This window comes from Chrysemys picta, chromosome 5, assembly GCF_011386835.1.
Source record: "Chrysemys picta bellii isolate R12L10 chromosome 5, ASM1138683v2, whole genome shotgun sequence".
Taxonomy (NCBI): Eukaryota; Metazoa; Chordata; order Testudines; family Emydidae; genus Chrysemys; species Chrysemys picta.
In genome coordinates this window covers 141,055,317-141,068,591 of record NC_088795.1, presented here as the reverse complement: position 1 = coordinate 141,068,591, position 13,275 = coordinate 141,055,317, and the positions used below count along the sequence as shown (strand labels likewise).

The following is a 13,275-nucleotide window of genomic DNA, read 5'->3' as shown; positions in this document are numbered from 1 at the left end:
CGCTCGTTTGAAATGGTGGGTCTGCTCTGTATAAATGGCAGTGCATGGCTGGGTGCTGATTGTCTCAGTGAAGCCAGATCACATGTGTTTCATTTACAAGTAGAAAGATGGATTGTTTTCTAACAGCTGGCCCTGCAGCCTTCCCCGTGGCCGGGCTGCACAGACCTCTTCCTAGCATGCTGACCAGTATTCTCATGGCTCACATGTAGTCCTCCTTCTGTCTGCAGCCATCTGTTGGCTCTTGGCTTATACTTAGCCTGTTAGCTCGTGGGAGCAGGGACCATCTTTTTGTTCTGGGTTTGTACAGCACCTAGCGCAGTAGGGTCCTGGGTCATGACTAAGGCTCCAGGCACCGTGATAATACAAATAATAATGTTTGGTTTCCTTCTAACGGCCAGACCCACAAGCTGCCCCCTGGGATCTGAAATTCAAGCTGGTGTCATTCCATCTCCCAGATTGCCGCCAGGAATAAAGATTCCACAGGCTAAACTCCGCCCCTCCGTCCTGTGCAGCCCCATTGTCTTCCTGCCACCACCTGTGGACCTCCGCTTGCCGTTATGGGGTTGCCCAGGCGTGGGTGCTGGGTACACAGCCCTGCTAGTGATGCACAAGTCTGGCTCCCTCTGTCTTTAACCGAGTTAGCTCCAGCAGGAGGAAGGAGCAGCCAAAGCGGATCTGACTTCGCTGAGCCCAGAGAGCGGCTGAGTAAGAAGGTGCCATTTCTTTCTGAGAGCGCGAGCCGCTTTTCACAGCTTCCGACAAAACCACAGTGACATTTCTGAAGTGCTAAACTAACTCGTCGCCCAGTCACTCCACTGTCATGGTGTATGATGTCACCAGAGCCCCGCCATGGGACTACAGCCGGGCAGCTGGCTGGGGGGGCAGGGCCGTGTGCCCTCGTTAATTACACTCCAAGCGGCATGGGGGAGAGGCTGACGTTCGTTTCGCCTTCGCTTCTCTTCCAGCAGCATTTGCGAGTTCAATGCCTGGATATTTGGTTGCAGCCGGGGTTGGTTTGGCCAGTGGGGGAGGAAACAGCCCCCTTTTGGGTGAAGGGGTCTGAAATCTGGCAAATAGCAAGGTAGGGGGTCCCATCCCTCCCTCCACATCCCCCCCCCCACACCTTTGTCGTGGGGCAGCCTGGGCCCGGGGCTCCCAGATGTGCAAGCCCATTGCAAGGCCGACTGGGCAGGTTATGACCTTTACAGAAATGGTGGCTGTATATGTCAGGACTAATGGACTTGACGCTGCGAGAGGGGGGCAGGGGAGCGAGCGCATTCAGGAAGAGATCAGCACAAGTGCGGCTCTCGTTGCCGGAGGAATTTCTGGGTCTGGTGGCTGGGCGCACGGAGCTAGGGAAGGGGATGGGCGCACCCTGCAGTTCTTTGCTGAAGGAGCTCTCTGGAGCTAGCTTTAGTTCGCTGGGGAAAAGGGGAGCGTAGTCCAGCGTAACAGACCCAACGCGGGGATTTGAAAAGGAAAGCCGGCATCTCTCCTGTAACAAAACCCTGCTCACCTAGCAACGTCACAGGTGTCACTAAACCGCACACCGCAGCCACCTGACTCTTCATGGTGGGAACGGGGATAAATCTCCCTGCTCCAAAAGCCTGGCCCCTGCATGCTTGAGCTAAAGGAGAACCTCCTCTGGCAGTACAGAGCGTATGACACACAGCTGGCCACTTCTGATTCCATCCAGCAGAGGGCAGTTTGCCATCTCTCTCTCTCTCTCACCCACACACACATGTCTGGTCCCTACACACGTCATGGACCAGCCTTTTCACAGTGTGCTGGATGCTGAGTTCGGGGCACCTCCGTGGGCCGTGTGCAGAAATATAATTCCAGGTCTTAGAATCCAAGCCCGGCTTTAGGATTTAGCCGTGAAGCCAGTCAGGGTTACACAGTCAGACAACTAAATAAGAGAATGGCTCCCCTCTTAACTGAACTTCAATGACATCTCAAGGGAGGGGGCACCCCCAGAAATGGTTCAGGTGGTACGTATGCCCCTCCCACTGCGGTTCAGGGAGGAGACCGGCAGCCGCCTCGCTGCAGTCAGGATTCCGGCTCAGACCCTTCGGCCCATGCAGTGCTAAAGAATCCCCCTACTCCACTTTGGGGATGGGGGTGCCAGTTGCACTGACTGCAGGGGGCCCCTTTGGCCAGCTCTAAGGCTGCACAGACCCAGCGACCAGCCGTGCCCCAGACAATATCAACCATCTAGAGAAGATAGTTCAAGAGCTTTTATTTGCATACCACAAAGACCAGGAGGCATTCAGTGAAATTGAAAGGTGGTAGATTCAAAATTGATGAAAGGAAATATTTTTTCACACAATGTGTAAGTTGCCTGTGGAACTCATTGCCACTGGATGCAGTTAAGGCTTAGGAGCTAGACAACCAGACTAGCCAGAATGTTTTCATAGGTAACACTCACACCGATTTTGGAAGGGACACAAACCCTTGTATTTAAGGGTTTTAACTAATCTCTAATTTACATGATCAGCTCTTTGAGGGACAGAGACTGTCTTTTTCTTCTGTGTTTGTACAGCGCCTAGCGCAGTGCGGTCCCAGCCCATGACTGGGGCTGCTAGGCACTACCACAATGTAAATACTATTCATAGGAAGTAGGACGAGACCTTAATAGGGGGCAGATTATCCCCTTGCTGCCTGCTGTGGGGTTCTTACACCCTGCTTCTGGTGCTGGCGACTGGACCAGTGACCCAAGGTTCAATCAACTCTGGCAGTTCCGAAGATTTACAGCTTTGACCTTTCGATAGACTGGCTGCTGCCTTGATGTCCCTGGGGCTGTCCCTGTCTTGCCTGATCCTGGGAACCAGCCCTATTCCGAGTCCGTTTCTAATGCTGTGCTCTTTGCTCTGCAGCGTACCGGACGGTGTGCGGGGTCAACGGGCCGCTGGTGGTGCTGGACAACGTGAAGGTAACAGAAATGCATTCCCTGGTGCTTTAGCCTATGTCAAACGACTGGGCAGCATGTCGCGGCGTCAGCCTTATGCTTTCTCCCCACATTCTGCTTTGGGCTCTCCCTCTCGCTCACACACAGCCCGCTCCCCTTGGCCCCCGCCTCTCCCATGAGTGGCCCCGTTTTCTCCGTCTGGTCCCTCCTTAGTGGTACCGTAGGAATAGCATTGCTGTGCCGGCACGTTGTGCCAAGTCCTGTGCTTTCACTTTAACTACATGCACACTTAACGCTCCGGGCTTGTTGTCTTCTCTCGGCTGAGGGGAGGAGAGAGTTTTCGGGGAGATCTGTTGGGTACAAACCTGCAGCATCCTAAGGGGCTTAGGGTCTGCCCGTCAGGTAGTTCACCCCCAGGAGTTCATGTCCAAGCTGAGCTTGACTTAACCTTATCTTCTCCTGAGGCAAATGCACTTGGAGGTGGTGAAATCTCCTTCCTTGGAGGTTTTTAAGGCCCGGCTTGACAAAGCCCTGGCTGGGATGATTTAGTGGGGGATTGGTCCTGCTTTGAGCAGGGGGTTGGACTAGACACCTCCTGAGGTCCCTTCCAACCCTGAGATTCTATGACACGAGTCTAAGCCGGGGGGCGGGAGATGTATTCGAGTTACCCACGGGGAGGCATCTCTCTGTTCCCCCCATGCCAGTAAGGCCCTGAACTGGCCCATCTTGGAATGACTGAAACCCCCAGCCCAGGGCTCGGGGGCAGAGAGAGGCACCCACAAGCCGAACCCCTTTCCCCCTGGGTTTCCCCAGCCCCTAAGCCACCCAAACTCCACACACACACCCCGCTCGGGGGCTGGGGTGGGAGGACGGGGCTGGCTTTAGCTCTGCTGAGCCCTGATGCCTTCTCTCCCGGCCGCCACAGGATAGGAGCCATTCGCTGCCGCAAAGACACGGCGCCCACCCAGCCGCGGCCTCGCGCGGAGCCCCCAGACCTCGGCCGGGGAGAGGTTTCCGATCTTGTTCCAGGGGGGGCTGCCACTGAGCTCAGCGGGATCAGGATCGGGCATTTCCCCTCCAATGCAAAGCGGGAGGGAAGCTGCCTCCAGGCAGTCCAGTGGGGCCCCTGGACTGCTTCTCCTAATGACCCTGCCAGAACCGACGGGGCGAGGGCCCATTCAAGGGGCCCCCGGGGCCTGGCACGGTGAGCCTCCCACTTAGCTTCTCCGGCTGGCCGAGGAGGGCCAGCAGCGCAATCGCTTGGAGCAGGGGGGTTGCCCCCGGTGCGGGGAGCAGTGAGTGCACAAGAATGAACCTGACCCCCTCGGGCCCCCAGCAGAGGGCCAGGCTGCTGCCGGCTGAGTGTGGGGGAGAAGGGGCTGGTTCCCCCCATGTCATCTCCCCCAGCCTCCCCTCACAGAAGCAGGTGTCTCCCCTGAGCGTAAAGGGCCCTAAGAGGGGTCTGATTTGAGCTGCGTTCAGCGAGCAAGGGGGAGCCAAGGTGGTTTGTAGCAGGTCTGCAGCTCCTTGATTTCCCCCTTTCCAGCTGCTGGGAGTAGCCGGAGCACAGAGACGCTCAGCCCATGTCCCCCTTCCCGCAGCCGCGCCCCCTACACCTGGGGCTGCCCGGGGGATATGGCGCAGACAGAGGTGCTGTGCTGGTTCTTTGCCACTAGTGATTCCAGGGGCGGCTCACGTGCAGCCGGATCCACTGGGTTGCTGGTCTTTCTGCCCCAGGGGAGTGGGCCATAGCAGAAGGAAGGATCGAGGCTAAGGTGCACGGCAGGGGGAGTCAGGCCATGTGTGTCGGAGTGGGAAGGGGACTCCGATTCTGATCTACATCTGGACTGGGCAGCTGGGCTGGGCCCAGGGAGGAGGGGTGGGGTTAGCTGGATTCTCCTTCTTTGCAGCAGAAGCAGGATTATCTGCCTCACTTCAGGTAGTGATGCCCTTCCTCCCCTCCCCCCCAAGCCCACAGATGACAGCTGGGTGGCACAGGTGTTGCTACTGGCAGAAGGATGGGGGAAAGCACAACTGTATGGTGGATTAAGGCCGAGGCATTACAAGCCTGTACCAAGGGTGCCAGCTCCTGGAGTCACGTGAACCATGGGTGCAAAGGAAAGCTTGAAAATATGACCTAAGAGTAACCAATGCAGCAACTTTATCTGCCTGAGTCTGCTGAAAGCCTGCACCAATAGCTCTGAGAAGAGGGAATTGCCCTATACGTCTCAAGGGGGTGTTAACCCCAAGACCCACTGTTCAGCCCAGCAGTGGAGCCTGCAGGCAGCACAGTGGGCCTGGGGCACTCACCCAAACACTTACACCCCTGACAGCTGGGGTAAGTCCTGGGCAGGCACCCTGCTACCTCTGCTCCTGTTCCTCTGAGGGTGGGTGGTGTGGAGGGGAATGAACCCAGCTGCTGTCCCTGATGCTCCTGGGGGGAAAGCGCGGCTCTCTGGGAGGGGGTGGGCCTCCCTGCCACCACCACTTTAAGAGGGGAGCAGAGACACTGGAGTCCTTGTGTCATGCTCAGGGCCCCCGAGTGGCTGAATTGGACCCTGCCCAGGTACAGTGAGGGGAGGAGGAGAGCAGGGCATCTCTCAGGGCCTGGCGTGGCCTGCAGCTCCCTTATTCCCAGAGATGACACGGGAGAGGGAGAGGGGCCCTGGTCCTCCAAGGTTTTTAGATGCCAAATTCCCACGGGGTGGAGGTGCCTAAATGCCTTGGAGGACGTGGGCCTGAGATCCCGAGGGAGCTTCTGGGGAAGGCAGCTGCAGGGCGCGGGAGGAGGTGGATCTTGCAACTGGAGCCCATTTGGTGCGGACGGATCAAGGGAACCAACATGGGGAGCCCTGCAGTGCCTCCCCCCAACAGCTGATTTGTAGTATGGGATGCCCAGAAGCACCTGCTGCAGGTGGGCTGTAACCAGAGAGGTGGGAGCCTGCATGGAGGAGGGATCTACGTGGGCCCTGGGTCTGAATTAACACTCATCAAGGGGAGGAGAGACGGCCTGTCCTGGCACAGCCAAAGCCCCTGTTGGGCCGGGCCGAGAACAAGGGAGCGGGACCAGTCCTTTCGGAGCCCTCCCTGGATTCTGTCCCCTGCCCTTCTTGACACATGCTGCCTGCTTAGAGCTCTCCCTGCTGGCTGGATAACGAGATGCAGCCACAGTGGAAAGTAACCATGGTCTGTGGCACAGACACATGCAAAATCACGCTTACTTTGTGTTTGGCCAAATCCTATGCTAAGCAAATGGTGGGGTGTGGGTGGGTGTTGGCAGACAGCTAAAAGGTGACACATTTTATAAGTGCTTATGTACAAATGCTAGAAGTCTATGTACTAAGATGGAGGAACTCGAGTGCCTGGTATTAAATGAGACTATGGATATAACAGGCATCACAGAAACTTGGTGGAATGCTATCAGTGGGACAGAACAGGTCGTGCTGGTGGGGGAGTAGCGCTGTATGTGAAAGAAAACATAGAGTCAAATGTAGTACAAATTTTAAATGATCCAAACTGTACCATAAAATCTCGATGGATAGAAATGTAGTGCTTGAATAATAAGAATATAGCAGTAGGGATATACTACCGACCGCCTGACCAGGATGGTAATAGTGACTGTGAAATGCTCAGGGAGATGAGAGGCTATAAAAATAGAAAATTCAATAGTAATGGGGGATTTCAACTATCCCCATATTAACTGGGTACATGTCACCTCAAGATGGGATGCAGAGATAAAGTTTCTTGACACCATAAATGTCCTTGGAGCAGCTGGTCCTGGAACCCACAAGGGGAGAGGCAATTCTTGATTTAGTGCTAAGTGGCACACAGGATCAGGTTCACAAGGTGAATATACCTGAACTGTTTGATAATAGCAGCCATGATATAATTACATTTAACATCCTGGAGGGGAGAACACCAAAAGAGCCCACCACAGCAGCTTTTAATTTCAGAAAGGGGAACTGCAGAAAAATGAGGAGGTTAGTTAAACAGAAATTAAAAGGTACAGTGCCAAAAGTGAAATCCCTGCAAGCTGAATGGAAACTTTTTAAAAACACTATAATAGAGGCTCAAATTAAAGATACCCCAAATTAAAAAACATAGTAAAAGGACCAAAAAACTGCCACCGTGGCTAAACAACAAAGTAAAAGAAGCAGTGAGAGGCAAACTGGCATTCTTTAAGAATTAGAAGTTATATCGTACAGAGGAAAATAGAAAGGAGCATAAACTCTGGCAAGTGAAAGGTAAAAATATAATTAGGAAGCCAAAAAAGAATTTGAAGAGCAACTAGCCAAAGACTCAAAGTAACAGCAAAAAAAATTAAATGTTAAGTACATCAGAAGCAGGAACCCTGCCAAACAACCAGTGGGGCCACTGGACGATCGAGATGCTAAAGGAGCACTCAAGGACGATAAGGCCATTGGGGAGAAACTAAATGAATTCTTTGCATCAGTCTTCACAATTGAGGATGTGAGGGAGATTCCCAAACCTGAGCCAGTCTTTTTTGGTGATAAAGCTGGAGAACTGTCCCGGATTGAGGTGTCATTAGAGGAGATCCTGGAACAAATTGACAAACTAAACAGTAATAAGTCACCGGGACCAGATGGGATTCACCCGAGGGTTCTGAAGGAACTCAGATGTGAAATTGCAGAACTGCTAACTGTGGTATGTAACCCATCATTTAAATCAGCTTCTGTACCCGATGACTGGAGGATAGCTAATGTGACGCCAATTTTTAAAAAAGGCTCCAGAGCTGACCCTGGCAATTACAGGCCGGTAAGCGTCACATCAGTACCAGGAAAACTAGCTGAAACTATAGTAAAGAACAGAATGATCAGGCACACAGATGAACATGATTCGTTGGGGAATCTTTGGGGGAGTCAACAAACGTGTACAAGGGTGATCCGATGGATATAGCGTACTCAGATTTTCAGTAAACTTTTAACAAGGGTCCTCACCAAAGGCTCTTAAGCAAAGTAAGGAGGCATGGGTTAAGAGGGAAGGCTCTTTCATAGAAGATTAGGGGTGGAAGAGACCTCAGGAAGTCATCTAGTCCAGTGGTTTTCAAAAAAATTTTCTGGGGACCCAGTTGAAGAAAATTGTTGATGCCCATGACCCAACGGAGCTGGCGATGAGGGGTTTGGGGTGTGGGAGGGGGCTCTGGGCTGGGGCAGGGGGTTGGGGTGTGGGAGGGGGCTCTGGGCTGGGGGTGCAGGCTCTGAGATGGGGCTGGGGATGAGGAGTTTAGGGTGCAGGAAGGGGCTCTGGGTCTGGGAGGGGGTTCAGGGCTGGGGCAGGGGATGGGGACATGGGGTTGGGGCACAGACCTCGGGCGGCTCCCGGGTCTGCAGCACAGCGGGGGTGTTAAGGCAGGCTTCCTGCCTGTCCTGGCACCATGGATTGCGCTGTGCCCCAGAAGCGGCCAGCAGCAGGCCCGGCTCCTAGGCAGAGGTGTGGAAGTGGCTCCACGCGACTCTCACCTGCAGACACCTGCCCCCAGCGAAGCCGGTGCTCGGAGCAGGGGCAGCGCACGGAGTGCCGTGCCCTCTCCTTCCCCCGCCTAGGAGCCAGGCCTGCTGCTGGCCACTTCTGGGGCGCAGCGCGGTGTCAGAACAGGTAGGGACTAGCCTGCCTTAGCTGGGCACCGCTGCCAGGACTTTTAACGGCTCAGGACTTTTAACGGCAGTGCTGACCAGAGCTGCCGCGACCCAGTGCCTGACTGTACCCAGTACTGGGTCGCGACCCGCAGTTTGAAAACCACTGATCTAGTCCAACCCCCTGCTCAAAGCAGAACCAACCCCAACTAAATCATCCCAGCCAGGGCTTTGTCAAGCCGGGCCTTAAAAACCTCTAAGGAAGGAGATTCCACCACCTCCCTAGATAACCCCTTCCAGTGCTTCACCACCCTCCTAGTGAAATAGTGTTTCCTGATATCAACCTAAACCTCCCCCACTGCAACTTGAGACCATTGCTCCTTGTTCTGTCATCTGCCACCACTGAGAACAGTCTAGATCTGTCCTCTTTGGAACCCTCCTTCAGGTAGTTGAAAGCAGCTATCAAATTCCCCCTCGTTCTTCTCTTCTGCAGACTAAACAATCCCAGTTCCCTCAGCCTCTCCTCGTAAGTCATATGCCCCAGCCCCCTGATCATTTTCGTTGCCCTCCACTGGACTCTCTCCAATTTGTCCACATCCCTTCTGTAGTGGGGGGCCCAAAACTGGATGCAATACTCTAGATGTGGCCTCACCAGTGCCGAATAGAGGGGAATAATCACTTCCCTTGATCTGCTGGCAATGCTCCTATTAATACAGTCCAATATGCCGTTGGCCTTCTTGGATCAGTCAGTAACTGGTTAAAAGATAGGAATAAATGGTCTGTTTTCAGAACGGAGAGAGGTAAATAGCGGTGTTCCCCCTAACGGGCCATCCTGCAAAGCCAGCTAGATTTCTTTTCTTATCTAATTGCTTTCTCACGGTGTGTGTAGGTATTCACCTCCACCTGCGTGGCTGATATACCCATTATGTAAAATGCCTGTATTGCCCCAAGGCCGGATTCTGCAGTGAAACTCTGGCATGACACCATGGTCTTTGAGAGAAATTCCTCCCCATTGACACCAGTGGACACAGGCAGTTCCATCCCTTGTGCAAACTGACTCGATCTGTTGGCTGTAGCCCCTTTTACAGGGAGGTTTAATACTGTTGCTCGGTTTGACAAAGTGACCTCTAGTGGACACTGCTGTGCTCATCCTGCATTTTCCGGGCAGATTCAGCCTGGCTGAAGTGCCGTGGACGTGGATGGGCTGCAGTTGTGTGTCCACTCACGCCAGGCCCCGGTTTGCACACCGTCTGCTCAGTTATGGGGGCCATGATCTTCTGGCTCGGGCGTGGGGCTGGGCGTTCAGCGTTCTGTGTTTGTCACCAGTCTCGGTGCTTGTCTAGAGACCAGGGATCAACCCCCCCGTCTGAATGAGTTCACTGTTATCGTAACCCTGCTGTCCTGGCCCTCTTCCGTGGCATTAGGGCAGCTCTCGAGTTAAAAGCAGCCAACGCTAAAGCCAGGAAAGCTGCATTCCACACGTAGCTGCCCCTGGCTCCAGAGGAAGGGTTATGCCTGGTAATAAATAAATGCTTTGTTGCTCAATTGCAACATCCTGGATCGTGGCGATAGCGCCTTTCACTCTGACACGTGCAGGATGGAAATGAATAAGATCAGTTAAAGAGCTGGGCCACGTGTTAGATTGTTTGAAAAGAAGGTTTTTACTGGAGATTTGAAGTCCAAAGTTCACAGGCGTAGATGCCCAGTAGCCGGGGAAACGGTGCCGTCCTGGCTGGTGCGTGGAGCAGGGCTGCTGGAGGTTTGGCGAAATGCCCGTCCCTTGGAACTTACACAATATGGCAACTTTAGGGAAGGACAGTGGGACAATGCCAGAGCTTAGAAAGCAAAAGGGGGCCTGGTGGGCGCCGTAATGGGATATAGGCCCATCTGTGCTAGCTTTAATCTAGCTAGCATGGGTAACAACAGTAGGGAAGATATGGCAGCAGACTACCAACCTGAGTACATCCCCAGGTCCCCAGCAGCCCTGGACTGTGGCAGTTGGCCCATGTTGAAGTCCGAGCCGCCACGTCTCTACTCTGATTGTTATCTGTGTTCGTTAGATTACGGCCTACCCGCACTACAATCTTCATGTGCTGTGTAGACGTGACCCTTGGTTCTAATCCAAGCCAGGTCAGTAAAGAGTGACCGTGGTACATATCCCTCCCTGGTGTAACTACATGGGGGTTAGTCTGGGGGATGTAGCTGTAGCCAGAAGGTGAATTACTCCCTTGCTCAAAATGGGGGCTATGGGAGGGCAGGACAGCGTGTGTGTGAGGGGGTAGCTTGCCCTTTGCACCCGCCCCCATCCTCTCCCTGCTCTGTGGCGAAGGAGAGGCTTTCACCAGCCTGGCATTGACTGAAGGTCCATTTCAAAGTACCCAAGCGTAGACCATGATTCTGAGCCAATTTCCCTGTTAGCTTTAGTTGTTTGGACGTCTTATGCCCTAGGGTATGAGCCCCCCCCCACAAATGCATATGAATTTATCCTTGCAGCACTCCAGTTAGGTACGGAAGCTCACGCTTTAAATAGACATGGGAGTGTTGTTATCCCCACTTTACAGATGGGAAACTGAGGCACGGGGAAATGAAGAGACTTGCCCAAGGTCCCCCAGTAGGTCAGTGGAAGAGCTGGGAATAGACCCCAGATCTCCTGCTTCCCAGTCTGGTGCCTTATCCATAGAAGTGATGAATACGAGGCGTGAGCGTGAAGAAAGGAATGGAATGAAGAGAGACCTTTGTCCAGGTGGGGCAGGAGGGAGCTCCAGGCATAGGGGCTGCATGGCAGGGGTGCAGGGGAAGGATGCAAAGGACAGAGTGTGCAGGAGGTTTGGTCAGGGGGCAGGGGAAGAGAGCAGGAAGAAATGAGCACGAAGGGGTGGGGGGAAGCCGAGGAGCCCCACGAAAGTGTGGGACGAGGAATGGGAGGTAGGCACAGTGTGGTCCGCTCCGAGGCAGCGAGCACCCGGGCAGTGCTCCTGTTGCCAAAGGAACACACAGAAATATTTCTGATCGTTCAGCTGGAAGCAGGGGCTGGGGGGTGCCAGCCCAAGAGGTTACACCCAGGCCCAGTCTCTCCCATTGACACTCCCACTGAGCGAGGGAGGGAGCCGGGCGTTGCACAACGGTTGTATCAATGTGGGGAGCTGGCTGGAGTCTGGTTGTGTTGTGAAATTCAGCCGGGGCAGGATTGCTTCCCACAGAGCAGCGGCAGCTTGGACATTAACCCCGGCCTTGCTTCTCTCTGCACAGTTTGCCCAGTACGCCGAGATTGTCAACTTCACCCTCCCCAATGGCACCAACAGGAGCGGGCAGGTCCTGGAAGTGGTGGGCTCTAAAGCTATCGTGCAGGTGAGTGCACAGCGTGCAGCGGGTTCCTCGTTGCTATGTTCACGGCACACACACACACACAGAGAGGTTAGCTAAAACCAGGAAATCCTCTTGCTGGAAGCTTGCGATGTAACACAACTTTGGTTCTTCAAACCCAGAATCTTAACACACAAGAGCCAAAACCAGATAGAGACAAAGCAGGCTGCTCCCTAAAGCAGGATTCACCAACCTTGCTCTAAGCTGGCTCTTTGTTGAAGACTCAGCTTGCATGCCTCCCTGCAGCGCCCCCTTGCAAACAGATCATGAAAATCTCTGAGACTCACTGGGATAGCTTATCATTTTAACACAGTTTTCAACACACCACAACTGCAACTCACCCGGCCCATTCTGCTGCTGAACACCTGTATTGCATTCTCTATAGGTTCCCTTTTCCAGTTCGGTTCCATATGAGCTTCATTCTTTGCAAAGCACATTGTCAGAGTGACTGGATGGCTCAGGAAACTGGGAAGGAGATCAGTGCATCTGTATTATGGTAGCACCTCTAGGCCATAACCTAGATCAGGGCCCCATTGTGCTGGGCGCTGCACAAACCCATAGTGAAAAACCACCCCTGCTCCAATGAGCTTGTGAGCGTGCAGGGGCCTTACCTGGTCACGATGTGTCTACACAGCCACTAGACACCTCAGCTGGCCCGTGCCAGCTGACTCGGGCTCCCGGTGCTCGGAATGCGGGGCTGTTTCATTGCAGTGTAGACATCTGGGCTCAGGCTGGAACCGGAGCTCTGAGACCATCCCACCTTGCAGGGTCCTAGAGCCTGGGCTCCAGACTGATCCCAGACATCTTTACTGCAATGAAACAGCCCCACAAGCCCGAGTCAGCCAGCCCTGGGTTTTCCATTGACGTGTAGACCTACCCTCAGTTCTCCTTTCCTCTCACACACCCCCTCAGGGGCAGGGCCGTAAGAGCAGCTGCTGCAGAGATTGGATTGCAAGTGTCTTTGGGGGACTCAGGCTCTGTATCCACGGTGTCACAAGAGTGGGTTGAACCCCCATGCGGGAGAAGAGAGGTGATTTTCTGTTCCCTTTTCTGCCTCCGTCCACTGAATTTTCTTCCTCCCGCTGACTGCTGGCCCTGGAGGAGACCTTGCCAACTGTATAACGTGCTTGCAAAGTGTGTGTCGTGGTGGCTGGTCCACCCAGAATCATAGAATATTAGGGTTGGAAGGGATCTCAGGAGGTCATCTAGTTGAAGCCCCTGCTCAAAGCAGGACCAACCCCAACTAAATCATCCCAGCCAGAGCTTTGTCAAGCCTGACCTTAAAAGCCTCTAAGGAAGGAGATTCCACCACCTCCCTAGGGAGCCCATTCCAGTGCTTCACCACCTTCCTAGTGAAAAAGTTTTTCCTAATATCCAACCTAGACCTCCCTCACTGCAACTTGAGACCAT

General features: G+C 53.9%; 1 protein-coding gene across 1 annotated transcript in view; it reads left to right on the top strand.

The window, feature by feature from the left end:
- ATP6V1B1 (ATPase H+ transporting V1 subunit B1) overlaps positions 1-13,275 on the top strand; it is an 80,770-nt gene that overhangs the window by 27,778 nt on the left and 39,717 nt on the right. Inside the window, exons 2-3 of the mRNA XM_005291450.4 lie at positions 2,877-2,932; positions 11,752-11,850. Coding sequence (XP_005291507.1) covers positions 2,877-2,932; positions 11,752-11,850 — 155 coding nt within the window. The remainder of the gene's footprint in view (positions 1-2,876; positions 2,933-11,751; positions 11,851-13,275) is intronic.